This window comes from Corapipo altera, unplaced genomic scaffold, assembly GCF_003945725.1.
Source record: "Corapipo altera isolate COAL_440 unplaced genomic scaffold, ASM394572v1 52b, whole genome shotgun sequence".
NCBI lineage: Eukaryota > Metazoa > Chordata > Aves > Passeriformes > Pipridae > Corapipo > Corapipo altera.
Window position 1 is genome coordinate 4,940,929 of NW_020884922.1, and position 16,091 is coordinate 4,957,019.

A 16,091-nucleotide genomic window follows, 5' to 3' on the forward strand; every position below is an offset into this window, starting at 1 on the left:
AAAGGTCATACACATACACACAAAACAGTACTTTGAAAGCAGTTTGGATTTTCAAAGGTCTATGGATATGAACTGAAACTATTATTTGCATTCTCTTTAGGTGTTTTTTAGTTTTTTGACAGTTATAAAATTGTATGATGTACACAGCAACTAACATAACTTATTGATGGGAAGCATAGCGTAGACCTCCCTTAGACCTCTTTAGAAGCACTGAGTACTTAGTTCTCCTGTAGTAATTACCCACTGAAACTGTAAAAAGTTCTGTTCTGTTTTTTTTTTCTGTGATCTTGGCTTTTTTTTTTACCTATTATGTAATTACACAAAAGAAAACATTTTATTAGCTCTGTTATTTCTGTTGATTTAATAATTGGTAGTTATTGCTTTAAAATGTTTTGTAAGTAGTACAGTTACAGAGATCAATAATGAGCATAAGCCATGAATCAAAAAGCTGCACTTCTACTTGTATAGGAAAATCAAAAATTTAAAAAAAAAAAAAAAGAAAATTCCCTCTTGAAAACAGAACTGTTCTGTTTTTGACAAGCAGTGGTGGAGAATCTCTGTCTTAATACCCTGAAAGTGCGAGAGCTCCTCGCCAAATATCTTTCACCTGAAATGCCCAAGCTTGAGATTTAGGCTTTAAAAATCTGATGGGATGGGTTGCTGCCTATAAACTGCCTGCTCTGAGGCCATTTGAGAGTTGTGGTCCCAACTGTGTTGGAGATTGTGTGGCAGCTGCTAATCTTGGAAGCCTCTGGAATCTGACTATAGGTCAGTCTGTTCTGTCAGAGTTTGGTGGGAAATAAATCTGTAAGTTTTGAAGCTGCACAGCTTTCTGTCAAACAGGTACTTTTGAACAGATGCTCTTTGACTGGTTCTACAAAGCAGTGTTCTTCCCAGAAGAAAAGTGGTTTACTGTAATAATAATGAAAAAGGCAAAAACCAAAACCAAAACAAAACCCCAAACAAACACAAAAACACCCAAACAGAAAAAACTGAACAGAAAACCCATGATCCCCGGTGCCACTTGAGGCCAAATTATTCATGTTTTTGTTTTGCATGGTGGCCTTTTATTCCCTTTGTTATTCTTTAATTCTGGTAAGTTTTTCTGCTGTACAGTTTAACAATGCTGAACTTGTCTGGAGTTGAAGCAGTAGTATATGATGGATGAAAGGCTTTTAAAGTGGAAAAGATTTGGACTGTGAAATAACATTTTAGAGATAACACTCTATAATGCAACATGTAGGTCATCTTTTTGCATATGAAGCTATATGGATAATTACATAGTTTACATTGGAAATGTTTTTTACCTTCTATTGAAAAAATGAAGGCATGACCTTATTGCTAGTGCAATGCTTAAAGTGCACATTTTTTTGAGTTAAAAATTAATACTGTAATTCAGTAATTGTATGAATATAGTTTGATACTTTGACTTTGTAAGACTATTTTTAAGTAACAGGAGTTTGTGATAGCAACTCTTTTTATAGTTATTGAGAGAAAGGAAAGGGATATTCTTTTTTTTTTTTTTGCTCGGATGGCTGTATTTGTTTAAACATTCCTGTCTGTATTTCAGAGTTTTCTTTGATTTGGCTCTCTTTTCTTAACTAGGCAAGTTCACAAAAGCTCGGCAAAGTTTACCATGGTGATATTGTGAAATACTGTAGGCGTGTCCTGTATGTTTAGAGTATGAGGGATGTGGCAAACTGGAGTTGGCAGGTGGTTTTGGCAGGTATTTCCTTGAAATTTTCAGGATTCAGGCTTTAATTTGGACAGTCTGGCTTTCAGTGAAACTTTGTTTAGGCTGATAAATTATTCAGATGCACTAATTGTTGTTAAGATTTTTTTTTTTATTTAGCAAATCTCTCGACATTTTAATAAGTCTTGCTGCAGTGGCTTATCTTGTTAACTTCTTCATTTTGTCCTACTCCTCTGTCAGATTTCACTATCCATAATTATATCCATAATAAGGTTTAAATATCCCTGCAGCAAGATTTATAGAAGGAAAACCTGTTTGGATCTCAGCTATTCTAGTTATTAAGACATGGCACTATAATATGAAAGTGCCAGTGAATGTCAGCTGGAGTAAGAAGCTGTTGTGAACTATATCTGATGAGGAATTTTATGACCTTCTGCCACCTCCACTAGATGGTATCTACAACAACTCAATAGGGTAGATGTATAGGTCACGTACTTTAAACTACTGCAGGACCCTTGTGCATAATGCATCTTTGCCAGACTTCAAAGCTCACTAAGCAGCTTAAGTATTATTGCTGCTTTCCCTTCCCCACCCTCAATTCTTCCTTCTTTGATTCCCATAAGTGCTCTGGCAGATCAGTTTATGGAGCAGCAATACTTCAAAGGCTCCATTCAAATGGTTTGCTCAAAATACATAACAACAGTCTCTCCAGATGTCTACTGCATATCTGAAAAATTTCATAAGTACTCTGAAAGAGTATTCATTCGGAATTCGTTTGGAAACTATTGAGAAATGTCAGTTTTTAAGCTTTAATTCCTTTTTTTGTTTGTTTTTTTTAATTACACTTAGAATGCTATGTTAGTATTAAAATGCAAGAACTTTATAAGGTAACTTCTGAAAAGCATTTGAAGCCCTTCAACTGTGTATGGGAACTGTTTGTTTTGTTGTTTTAGCATAAAACCATAGCTTTCTTCTCGGTAGGTGTTTGGTATTATTGGTATATAGTTGTGTACCAGCTTGCTATCGGAAGCAGTGGCAATCTTGGTCAGATCAAACCTATCGGATTTCTTAACTTTTGAAGGACTTGCCTAACTAACTTGATAACTGCATGATTTTAAACCTGTGAAGTTTATCTTTCCTGCTAATAGAATGGCAAATACTTACTTTCTTGCTGTTCTTTTTGTAGATAACAACAAGAGAAGATATCAATTCAAAACAGGTAACAAGTATCAAAACAGACCTGGAGCCTGAAGCATTCCGGCCAAATCTTAGCGATCCAAGTGAATTACTACAGCCAGAACAAATTGAAAAGGTATTGACTTAGATATGTCATTTTTTACTCCTCTATGTTAATGTATCACAAATTATATGACTGTAGTGTAAAACACACCAGTAGGATGTTAAATAGAAGAAAATAAATTGTGTATGTTAGAAAAGATGTTAAGATCACTGAGTCTAACCACTAACCCAGCACTGCCAAGTGGACCACTAAACCATGTCCCTAACTGCCACATGTTAAAGCATCCTTTAAATACCTCCAGGAGTAGTGACTCAACCACTTCCTTGGGCAACCTGTTCCAATGCTTGACAACCCTTTCACTGAAGAAATCTTTCCTAAGATCCAATCCAAACCTCTGATGGCACAACTTGAGGACACTTTCTCTTATCCTTTTACTTGTTACCTGAGGGAAAAGACCGACTGCCACCTCAGTACAATCTGTTTTCAGGTGGTTGTAGTTGTAGAGAGTGAGTTCCCTCTGAACCTTCCTTTTTTCCGGCTAAACAACCCCAGCTCCCTCAGTCCTCTCATAATAGTACTAGTGTCGCAGATACTTCATCAGCTTCACTGCCCTTCTTTGGACACACTCCAGCACCTCAATGTTTTTCTTGCAGTGAGGGACCCAGAACAGCTTGCAGTACTCAAGCTACAACCTCACCAGTGCCCAGGGAGCCATATCATGATGCCATTCTTGTCCACTTGGGCATACTGCTGGCTCATGCTCAGCCATCTGTCAAACAGCACCTTCAGGTCCTTCTCCTCTGGGCTACTTTCCAGCCACTCTTTCCCTAGTCTTTAGCATTGCATGGGGTGGTTGTGAGCCAAGTGCAGGAACCCCCCCCGGGGTTTACCTTGTTGAACCTCCTTGGTCCAACAGTCCAGCCTGTCCAGATCCCTCTACAGATCCTTCCTACTCTCCAGCAAATCAACACTCCTGCCCAACTTGTCATCTGCAAGCTGAGGATGCACTCAATCCCCTCATCCACATCATTGATAAAGGACTGGCTCCAGTACTGAGTGCTGGGGAACACCACTATTGACCAGCCACCAACTGGCTTTAACTCCATTCACCACTAGTCTCTGGGCCTGGCCATCCAGCCAGTTTTTTACCCAGCGAACAGGGCATCTGTCTAAGCCATAAGCAGTCAGTTTCTCCAGGAGACTGCTGTGGGAAATGGTGTGAAAGGCTTTATTCAAGTCCATCTAGACAACATCCACAGCCTTTCCCTCATCCGTCAAGCAGGTCACCTTGTCATAGAAGGTCAAGCAGCACCTGCTTTTCATGAACCCACACTGGCTAGGCCTGATCTCTAGTTGTCTTGCACATGCGGTGTGGTGGCACTGAAAATGATCTGTTCCATGACCTTCCCAGGCACTGAGGTCAGACTGACAGACCTGTAGGAGATGCGGTAGGGATCTTCCTTACTGCCTGTCTTGTAAATGGGCACCACATTTGCTAAGTGGGACCTCTCCAGTTAGCTTGGACTACTGGCAAATGGTAGGAAGTGGATCAGTGAGCACTTCTGCCAGCTCTGTCTGTTTCCTTGGGTGGATCCCATCTGACCTGTACATGTCGAAGTGTCTAAGCAGAGCATGATTCATAGCTAAAATACTTCCTTTTTTTTTTAATCCTAGCTTTCAATACACTGTGTCTTTGCCCCTCTTTCATTCTTTCTTGAAAACATCATGGCTTTCACTCCAGTTTTTGCTGTACAGTCCAAAGTCATCTCATTTAAAACATTTATAGTGAAGTTTTGGATTAAAAGGCACAGGAACAGGACAACAAGTAACATTTACCCTTCAACTTGTTACCTGCTGACTTGAGTGATGTAGTAACCCAATGCTGAGACATTGATGGGACTTGCAGTATTGTTATGCAACAATAATAGTGGTTTTACTGTCCTTGGATAAACCTTTTAGATACCTTAACAAAGACATGTACTTCACTTGATAAATGATTCTTCTGCAGGTCACTGGTAAATGTAGGAAAAGAAACTTGTGTGAGTGACCAAAAGTAGAAAATACACATGTGAAACTTAAGGTTTAGTCTTAACTTTTAAGGCCACTTATAAGCAGTTCAGAAGAACAGAATATACTTTCATTTACATGTAATACATTCTTAAATGTAAAAGATATGTTAAATAAAGGGTTGTCATTTTCTCGTTAATAGCTCACAAAGTCTCTTCCACCACGGACTATTGGCTATCCATGGACTCTTGTCTACAGTACTGCGAAGCATGGCATGAGCTTGAAGACTTTGTATCGAACAATGATGGGATTAGACACACCTGTGCTGTTGGTTATCAAAGACAGTGATGGACAGGTAGGAAAATGTGTGGAAGTAGGGGACCTATCCAGAAAAATGTTTGAGAAGTACAAAGGAATAGCTGACACTTCAGTCCATCGTGGGAGATAAAATTGTGTGTATCAAGCAGGTTTTTTTCCTTAGAAATATTTTTCACTGTTAAGCAAGCCTCTGACATACTACATGTCTAGGAAATACTTTAATGATACAAGTTCACTGTTGTAATGCATGAGTCTTGTAATACCCAGTTAAACAATTTAATTTTTTTTTAATGCACTTAAGGCACAAGAAATACAGTCTCTAAAACTTTCTTATGCTGGAAGATCCTGTTGAGTTGGAATGTCACTGCCAGCTGTGGGCAGTGCTTCTTGGTATGTTCTGTGGCTGCAGCCAACATCTCTCTCCCTTTCAAGGGCTGTAATATCTTTGTTGCATTATTAATTTTTGTTTCTTGACTCTCTGTAGTTGTGCTCTATTTTCCTTTGACTGGGGTATGAATTTCAAAAAGTGGCTCACATCTCACCATTTGAGTAGCAAACATCCCCTCTTAAGTATTCTAGTAACAGGTAAACACTGCAGGCAGTATGAGACTTTTTGATTCTTTCTCTGAAACTTCTGTGCTCTCTCATCGAAGCAAGTTACTGTTGTCATGAAAAGTTGACAGAACCACTGTAAAATCTGTAGCACTTTCTTGTCCCAGTTTGGTAACCACTGTTTTTATTTTCAGGAAGCATGGGCTCATGTCATTCAGGGGGTCTGAAAACTGTAAATGAAGGGTATGTTTTCTTATTCAAGTCACAACTTCATTTTTTCCTTATTTCCTGCCTCAGGGGTCTCTTAACAAGAAAAATCCCTTCGAAATTTCTGCTAGTAGAGCAGAAAGTTCTCTTTCTGCTCTTTCCCAGAAGTTCTTTAAAAAGGAGTTTTTTCTTCATTTACTTCTTAATCTTGAAGATAAAAACTATTGATTAAATTTGACATATCTCAACATACTCATCAACCTCTTAAATGTTAGCTTCTCCAATTCCCTTATTTATCATCTTAAGATAAATTAGTAAGATACCTACTTCCTCATACCTGATTATCTGGCCTAGAAAGAAAATATCCCTTGTCTGATAGGGGTGTCCTTCCACCCCTTTGTAGTACTGTTCTGTTACTGAAAGTGTTCATATAATCTTCTACATATGAGTACCTCAGCTTACATGTTCAAAAAGTGTCATGGCTGCCCAGTCAAAACAGGGAGTTTATAGACATGTCATAACTTTTTTTTTTCGTAATGAAACAAACCTTGATGAATCTATCTTACAGTCTCATACCTAGGAATGTGTATGAAAGTATTCCTTGGACTTTTGGTCCAGTAGCCACTGAACTTATATTTCACAGTGTATGCCAAATCTTACCTCAGTTCCTCTCAAGAGTGCAGGACATCTGTGTCTATTTAGTAAGCAGAATGGTTTAGACAACTTTTATGTGCTCATTCCTTTGACAGTGCAGTGAGAGTGGTGTTTTCAGTAGTTTTGTCTCATGCTATTTTTGCAAAGTGTGTTTGCATTTGATGGCAGAAAACAAACTTAGACTATCTGTTCAAAACCTTTTGAAATTTAGCACAGTCTTTCTTCTCTTCATGTAAAGATCTACAGTCATGAAGAATAAGATATTGGAAGCATACTATGCCCTTTGGTAATTAGGATAATTAATCTATCTAAGATTTTTTTGAAGGAGGTCAATTTATCTTTAATATCTTGTATCTTCCTTGCAGATAGTCCTATAAAAGTGCTTTCCATGACTGAAAAAGAATCTGAGTACTTTTTTATAGCAGAATTTATCCAGAAATATTTCACTAGCAGTATGCTAACATAAATACTATTATTCCCTGCCAGAATGTGTTTTAAGAGAACAAATGTTTATTCATATCCTGTGCTCCAAGATCACCAACGTTTTTCTAAGCTATCTAGTTCAGAGAAGATCCCAAATGAGATTCAGCCTTTTTGAAGAATGACAAAATTATGACAAGGTAGTTTCTTGACATTTGCTGGACTTACCTCATCAGTCCTCTTTAGCATTCTTTGTTCTGCCCACTCTGTAGCTTCTATGTTAATGAAAGATACTGGTTTTGTCATATCCTTGGTTGAAGTACTTTTTTTTTAAACTAGAATTAATTTATTTCCTAGACTGCTTCCTCTGAGGCACTGTTCTTTGTTTATGAAGATTCCTTATTTTTCTTATGTTGATAACAGGTTAAGTAAGAGCAAGTGTACCTTGTAACTTTTCATACTATGTTTCATTAAAGGCTGCTAAGCCTCACCCTATATCCAGAATCTTTTGCAGTCTTGATTTCTTTTTCAAATCTATTTGCAATTTTAATTAAACAACCATTAAAAAAAATACAACCAAAACACTGAATTTTTACAAATTAAATCTTTAACTGTTAAAAAGCTGAACATTGCCTAGTTGGAATTTAGAATCTTAAAACCACCTAAATTGCCTGCTCCAGTCAATTCTTGGAGATCCTCTAATAAAGGTGTCCATAAAATCTATAGATACCTCATTACAATAGTTATGGACTGTGTCTATCTATCTATTGGTATGTGCTTCTGTTAGTGAAGACACTGAGGTCTGATGTCTACCCTGACAGCTATTTAAAAAGAAATTGGCACTTAATTCCTGAACATGAGTCACAAAACAAGTGGTGGTTTAGAAGTGGAATTAATGCAGCTAATCACCCTGTCTAGTTTGATAATAAATTGTTCTTCACATTTTATTGTATACACTGCAGAAGTGTCAGACATGGAACCTAGAACTTGGGAATTTTAGTTATCCACCCTAGTATCTAGCCACAACAATCTGATTTCGTAGAGAAATCCTATAAACATCACTTCTCAAGAACTAAAATAACCGGTGGGAAGAAAATTACTCTTTTTCGGCAAAGTCTGATCTTTTATTGTTACTTGCAGCAACAATGTGGTCTTTCAAGACTCAGTTTAAAGCATAGAGAGGGTGTAGAATCCTGATTCCTGGAGGTACTCAAAGATGAACTGGGCAAGACTGAATCAGCCGAATTATAGCTTTATAATCGGTCCTCCATTGAGTAGGAAACTATGAGAGACCCTCTGAGGTTCTTCATAGCATAGTTTATTCCATAATTAGAAATAAAACTTCAGAGGCTCTTGAGTAAAATATGTGAGAGTTTCTCTATAGTTAGAATGTACTAATTTTGTGTTTTACTGATTATACAAATAACAGTCCTGAGATGATCAGAGGCAAACATCGGAATAAGTGTTGTGTGAAAAGCTCATACCTGTGTAGAGGCTGAACTGAGATAGTTTGAGTTTGGCACAACTCTGTTATTTTAATGGAAGGTTAATTGCTCTCAAGGAATATAAATTGTTAATGAAACATTACACTTATTTTATCTTTTTTACTTATACTTACAAGATGTAGTGTCAGCCCTGAGGGTATTGATCTGAAGTAAGACATGTCTTAACTACCTGAATGTAGCTTAGCTACCATAGCTGCTGCAGAGCTATTCAGAGAATGACTTGAGCTGTTAAAAGAAGCTAGGATACAGAGACTCAGATGAGGACTAAGAAATAACTTGAAGGGTTCAGTGACTTCCCATTGCTGGAAAATATTCATGCAGTTATTTAAACATGGAATTTTACATAGTAGCTGGTTTTATGTTCATTGATCAAACTTTCGTAATTTCAATTTAGCATGGATTTTTACACTAAAAGATGGTCTATTTAAGTTCAATTATCTGCATACAGTAAGTACAGTCTAAGGTCATGTGGTGGGCTGACCTTGGCTGGATGCCAGGTGCCCACCAAATTGCTTTATCACACCCCTTCCCAGCCGAATAGGGGAGAGAGAATAAGATGGAAAACAACTCACAGGCTGAGAAAATATTTGAGAGAGAAAAGTTAACACCCAGTTTTCTGAAGTCTAGTCTACTGCCCAGATGCTTGTAATCACAAAAAGGAAAAAAATATCTCATGATGCATTTTAGAGCTTACACGTACAGAGACAATAAAATATGCAATAGGCATAATGGACTAGAGCAATTATAAGTTCTTTCTGACTCTTTCATCCTTAATTTTTAACCTTAACAGTTACAGTTAGTGGAACAGGTAGTAAAGATCAGCTAAAAATGAAATACTGTCTTAAAATTCAAATTCCCATGAGGCCATCTAACCTTTTTACCCAGTAATGAGTAAAAAAAAAAAGTATAGAAAGCTGTAGGTCTTGATAACATCTCAAGCCTACCTTATATAAAAAATACACAGGAAAAAGGAAACCTTCTGGAAACTAACAGGAAAACAATCACTTCATTTATTTTTGTCTAATTTCTCCAGAAAGCAAGAATATAATAGTTTCTTTCTCTCTCAAACCTGTTCTTGACACTGAGACTGTGGCATAATAGAGAAATGTATTGCCAGTGTTTGATTCTAGATGTTGAATGAAAATAAATGTCTCTGAAAAAAAAAGTTTGGGCTTATTTTCCTGTGACCTCGCATTAAAGCAAGAGTACAGAAACTTGTACCTCAGTTCATGGATCTTCAAGATTTTTAGACTGAATTTGCTGTTTAACAGCTGAAACTGATACAGGTCTCTGAAAAGTGAGCACCTTTAACTGGCTGTGATACTTTACTTCACCTCATCAAGTAAGTTTAAAAATTCTTCCAGAGAATCATATTTTTAGAGTATAAATATTGGTCAGATGTATACTCAAAGGTAATTCTCCTAACTGAAGTAAAGGAACAATTTTGTGTTGTGACAAGGAACTTGTCAGTGAAGTGATACTTTGTTCTTAAAGATAATATAAAGAAATAAAGTATTAGTAATAATATGAGGAAGCTTCTGTAAGTGCTGTGCCTTTAAGGAAGTTTGGTATGTAATTCTACCTTTAGTCTGGTCTGTAACAATCATGTCTTAGCAGTGACTTCTAAAATGTACAGTACATCAAATACCTGCTATTGCAAGAGATTAATTCTTGAATTCAACAAAATGTGAGCACATGCTGGCTCATGTCCAGTCTTTCATCCGCAAGATGAAAGTTGTCTGCTGCAGGGCTGCTCTCAAGTGAGTTCGTCTCCAAGTCTTTACTTAAGTTTGGGATTGCCCTGACCCAGGTACAGGACCTTTCACTTGAACTTGCTGAACTTCATGAGGTGCACATGGGCCCAGTTCTCAAGTTTGTCCAGGTCGCTCTGGATGGCATCCTGTCCTCCTGTTAAAATCTGTCTCTGTTGTAAGAGAGGGTAACCAGTGCTTACCTGTTACTTGGATTGGAATGAATAAATTACATGAAAAATAACTCAGTTACAGCTGGGAACTTGCTAAAAATAGCTTAGGTCAAGTGGAATAGGAGTTGTCTAAGAAATTTTAAATATGTATACAGTCTGCCTGAGAGTTTTCTGAGTTTAGTTTTTATCCATTAGTATGGGGCTTTTTCTTGCTCCGTTCACTTTTTATTGAGAAAGTCCTCTTACATTTTATTTTACCACAAAGCACTGTACCATATCTCAATACACTCAGAATCATGATAACAGTGTAAGGCTCATCCTCAAGTGAATTTCAACATTTACAATCTAATTTGCTTATCTTACTATTATTAGAGATTCTCAGATGGTGTGTAGTTTCTCTGAAGTTTCTCTTGCTCTTATGTGTTTTTGCTACAGGTTTTTGGTGCACTAGCATCTGAACCGTTTAAAGTGAGTGATGGCTTTTATGGCACTGGGGAGACATTTATGTTCACTTTTTCTCCAGATTTTGAGGTAAGTAGTAATAACTTTGTGTACTCTTACTCTCCTTCCCTCCTTCTCTCCTGCCATGTGCATTATCCTAAAATACTTACAGAACAAATCTAACAGTAAATCTGAAAAATACTATAGGTTGGCCAAAAAAAGTCGTCATACTAGTTTGTCCCTTATGGACAAAGTAAATTGGTAGTGTTTGCATAGTGAAAACATGCTCAACCTGATGTTTTCATTGTACTGAAGATTTCTGTGCTATTCTAAATTCGTCCAGGTGTCTGTCTGAAAATTAACAAACTACATCCTTTTAAAGGGCATATCATCTAACCTAAGCATATTTTCTTGATATTTTTCATTCTGTAGAATTTCAATGCTCAAAGATGGCCTGTTTAAAATGGTCCTTTTAATTAGTGTAAAATCTAAGAGAATTTTTATCTGCAAATATCCGTTCCCTGAATTTTCTGTGTAAGCTTGATAACTTCATTAAACTGGCCTCTAGCCACCCATAGTCTGTCTTTACTGATATTTGGTTTCCCTTCCACCCAAACAAAAAGTTCAGATATTTTTACTTACTAGTCTGTTTTGTTTTTTGGTTTCTTTTCTTAGGTTTTCAAATGGACAGGAGACAACATGTTCTTTATTAAAGGAGACATGGACTCCCTTGCTTTTGGTGGAGGAGGGTAAGTTATAATTAGTCTGTTAAAAGTGTTTGTTTGCACACCTTTGAGGAGGAAAACTTGGAATTTACTTCAGTTTGACAGCTCAGGACTCAAGAGTTACCAGCGAAGAAAGCTTTAGTTTTTCAGGTGTTCAGCTTCTGATGTTGAAGAAACTTAAACAGGAAGGTCTGTCTTAAGCATAGTGTGGTGTAAAGTTTCAGCCCTGTAAGATTATGATGCCTTCCATGCTCAACTTGCATGTGTCTTGCTCTATTCAGAATGGACACAAGATATTGTGATTCTGAAAGTATGCAAATGTGAAAATTCCGCATCACTAGAAGAGGGCAGAATTGAATCTGAACTGTCCCAAAACATGCCAGTGTCATCAAAAATTATACATTGTCTCACCCTGTTTCCCCTTCCCTGCCCCCCCAGGTGCATAAGCTTCTGGGATGTTTTCCCTTTTTTTAATCAACATTCTCTGATATAATAAGAGTACTATTATATCTTCTTAATAAAAATGGAAGAGGCTGAAAACTGAGGAATTCTAGGTAGCTTTTTTATTTCAGAATATCTGAAAAAGGATATTCCCAAATTAATAGTAAATAGTGAAAAAATCCCCAAATTTATCAACAGCAATGAGGTACTTTTTTTAAAAACTAATTCTTTAATTCCTTCTTATTCCTGAATTTTGAATGAAAATTACATCGATAGGTTTAATACTTACTTCCTCAGTCTTTGGTTAACTACATTGTCTGTCTTGCAGAGGAGAGTTTGCTCTTTGGCTCGATGGTGATCTCTACCATGGAAGAAGTCATTCATGTAAAACATTTGGGAATCACACACTTTCTAAGCGAGAAGACTTCATTATTCAAGACATAGAAATATGGGCTTTTGAATGAGTATTTAACTATTTCTACAGGTTCTTGTCCCAAACCTGACATGAATCAGTGCAGCTTAAAAATCTGTAGGAGCAATATAATGCATTTTACTTCTGATTTTTTTTCAAAGTTTTTAGTGTGACCATTAGTTATTATTTTTAAATAGCAGACTTTTTTCATGCTCTCACACCTGTAATATACTGTCATACTTTTTCTAAGCTGTAGACAATTTTACAAAATATTGACCATGCGGACTAAAAGTTAACATTAGTTACTTTGAACCTTGCAGTCTGTAAAATTCTTATCCATATTACAGTTGCCTCCCAGGTTTCCCACACACACCTCTCTGCAATCCTGCTAGGGGGCTGCTTCATTGAATATAGTTTATTATTTTTGTATTCAAATTATGTCTATGAATGAAGTTGCCCTCTCTGAACCTCTAAGAAAGCTGTGTGTGGGTATTTGGCAGCAGCACTGTAGGGATTGGTTCAGGCCAACAATGGGTTATTCATGGTGCCACAAATGGATGAGAAGCTGAGCATTCCTTCTTAACATGTCCCAGTACACACGTGGTGAAGTTAGAAGATATCCAAAGTCAACAGTGCCACTCGTCTTGTTTATTGTTCATGTTTAGAAACAAGTCAGTTAATAGGTGTTCTAGCTGCATGCTGATTGTATTTAAAGAGTGTTTTGCACATGCTGCTAATGATCTGCAGGTTTGGGACAAATACTGACAATACTGAGCTACATGGCAAGGACTTATAAAATGGCAAGAGACTGTAAGAATATGATAATTCCACAAAATTAAAAGGCTAAAGCAAGAAAAACTCAGTGAATAATTTGTAGCTATAGTAGGGCATTAAAAGTACAGAAGCAGATGCATCTTTCTTCAACATAAAGTGTCAATATATACTGTTATACTGTTGTAGCCGTGTAGCACATCAGCTCCAAGAATATAGCTTATTCCTGTCCAAAGAAAAAAATATTTGTGATGTTTTTGAGTGGGTCTATGTTGTAAATTTACAATTAGCACCAGCTCTGATTAAAATGACATAATGTATTATAGGTAGACAATATTGTAATTCAGTAGACTCGTGGAATATGCAAACTTACTGTCATGTGACCTCAAAAGAAAAATGACAGGCTAGAATACAGTTCCAGTAGCTCTTGTCCACTTTTGTAGGAAAATTGATAAGCCAATGTGGCAATAACAGCTCAACAAAACTGTTTGTTTCAAAGCTTTTATTCTATGTTCTGCAAAAAAAACAAAACAAAAAAAGGAACAAAAAAATTGCTGTTAAGTGTGACAGTGAATGACTTTGTGCTGAAATTTCAGCTATTTCAGATAAACATTGTATATTATCTTGTAAATTAATGTTTAAAGTAGTTTTGTTATTATAGAAAAGTGTTGATTGACGGGTTGCTTATAGCACTTTAAATTATTCTAGAAATGGAATAAAAGCCAAGTGGGTTGGCTTAAGTAGACGTAGTTGTATATTATTTCAAAATATTTACATCTCTGGAAAGTTAAAAAAAACCAACTTATTTGAAGACAGCTTACTGCTATGGTAATGAGAAAGGGCAGATGTTTCATCTATAATATGCTAATGCTTGATATGAATAGAAAAACAGGGCTTTGTTTCCTGTCTCTATGTATAGCTCTTTATCCTTATTAGAACTTAGTACAATGTGTAGAGTAAATGTTTACAAAATAAGGAACTGTAAATAAATTGAAATGGCTTTTCTCCCCTTTGGTCTTCCACAGCAGTATTATTGTCTTTGTGGAGTTACGACTGATTATTACAACAACAAAAAAATAAATCCTGTAATGGATTTTAACTACTATAAGCTCACAGTGATGTATAGCAAATAAATCTAAATATACGTAAGAATAAACTTGAGTTGGAGTTTATTTAGAAGTTGGAGTTTACCTAGAAGCACAAATGCATTTTTTTCTTGCTGTTCATTTAATAACTGAATAAGTAGGATGCCTTTGCTTATCCTTTATGGTTTTTTTTTTAAAGCCCAGTGGGAAGCAATGAGAGTGCTATATATTGTCTTCAACCACTTTTAAGAGGGAGGGCAAAAAATGTCTCAGATCATCCTTGCTGACAAAACCCATTAATTCAAGTGCTTAGTCTATCCTAAGCTCATATTGCAAATAAAGCCTATTTCAGATCTTCTTAGACTGATGTGAAGAATTTTTTAAAGAATTATACTTTGAAGAATTAAATGAAAGCAGAGAAAAATCTTCAGTAGCTGAATGTCTCCAAGTCTTCGACCACCCTTGGAAAGTCACAAGGGAAGAAAAAAAGTGGAAATCAAGAGTAGTGTACAGTTAGCAGTACAGTAGCAATCATGCTTATAAAATACTGAATTAGTTAAGGAATAGAAGGACATTTGACTTAAAGTGACCATGGCAACACTTAGTGATATGACTACCTGTGTAAAGGATCTCTAGCGAGTAATGCATGTCTGCTAATGAAAGACCATGAATTTTATTAACCAGAGGTGTAGTTAACTTTTGTACAATGCATATAAAGGATAGTCTAGATGAGATCAAAGGCACTGTCTTGATGTACCTCCTGCCTTCAATTCAATATGAATTTTCTGGCAAGGTTTGCTTCTGTGGTTGTAAAGAGTTGGGGTTTGACATACATTGAAGGCTTATGAGATTCATTTTCAGGAGTTCAATGCCAGAAGACTGTGTCTCAGCATACAGCTCTTGGATGGATTCATAGAGTAATTTGATGTTTTGCTTGGATACCTGGGATTCTTACCATATCATCTTTTGGCTCTAAATCATATATATGTTATTTACAGCTTTTGTGTAATCTGCAGAAGGTCATGATTTATCACATATGGCTTGTGCTTGCATCCTACTTACCTGTATATATTGCATTAGAGTTTTGGGTTTTGTAGTACAGGAATTAGCATGTCTGCGTAAAATCCACTCTTTGAAGATGAGTAAAAACATTGACTACTTCAACTTCAAATAAAACAAATAATAACCTTGTATTCCTCATTCAGCACTTGTATCCTACTTTTATGTTCTTCCTTTGTAAATGAACAGATGTCATCAGGGTATTTTACTGTTAACACAGCAGTAGGGAGCTCAGTTAAGGGAACAAACCTCTACTCTTTCTTCCCTTTAGAGTACATGCTACTGCAATGAAATAGAGTACTGGAGTAGAGTGACGGAGAGTCCAGCTGAGTGCATGGTGTGCCCTTGGTATAGTACCTGCAAACCAAAGTGGTCCTGCTGGCTGTCTCACTGCAGAGTTGCCAATGGCATGCATGCAGTTGAATACTAAGCTACTTTTAGTGTGCCCTGCAGTGTCAGGAAGTGGCTTTAGCTGAGATGTTGGTGTGGTGCAATGTATACACAGCAGTCGAAATGGCTGTGGGAACAGGGCTTGCCAGTATTTGTTCTGTGATTAGTGATGATTGAGCATATCACCACAAATGTTACACTCCACTACAGCTAATTTTATTTCAGTAACCTTTCCCTGTTTTAAAAA

At 36.7% G+C, this 16,091-nt stretch overlaps 1 protein-coding gene across 10 annotated transcripts in view; it reads left to right on the top strand.

Moving 5' to 3' along the window:
- OXR1 (oxidation resistance 1) overlaps window positions 1–15,591 on the top strand; it is a 226,608-nt gene extending 211,017 nt beyond the window's left edge. For all 10 annotated transcript variants that reach the window (XM_027657070.1, XM_027657072.1, XM_027657075.1 and 7 more), the window contains 5 exons: window positions 2,880–3,005; window positions 5,143–5,295; window positions 10,956–11,051; window positions 11,637–11,710; window positions 12,456–15,591. In XM_027657070.1, coding sequence (XP_027512871.1) covers window positions 2,880–3,005; window positions 5,143–5,295; window positions 10,956–11,051; window positions 11,637–11,710; window positions 12,456–12,591 — 585 coding nt within the window. In that variant the 3' untranslated portion in view covers window positions 12,592–15,591. The remainder of the gene's footprint in view (window positions 1–2,879; window positions 3,006–5,142; window positions 5,296–10,955; window positions 11,052–11,636; window positions 11,711–12,455) is intronic.
- The last annotated feature ends 500 nt before the right edge of the window (window positions 15,592–16,091 follow it).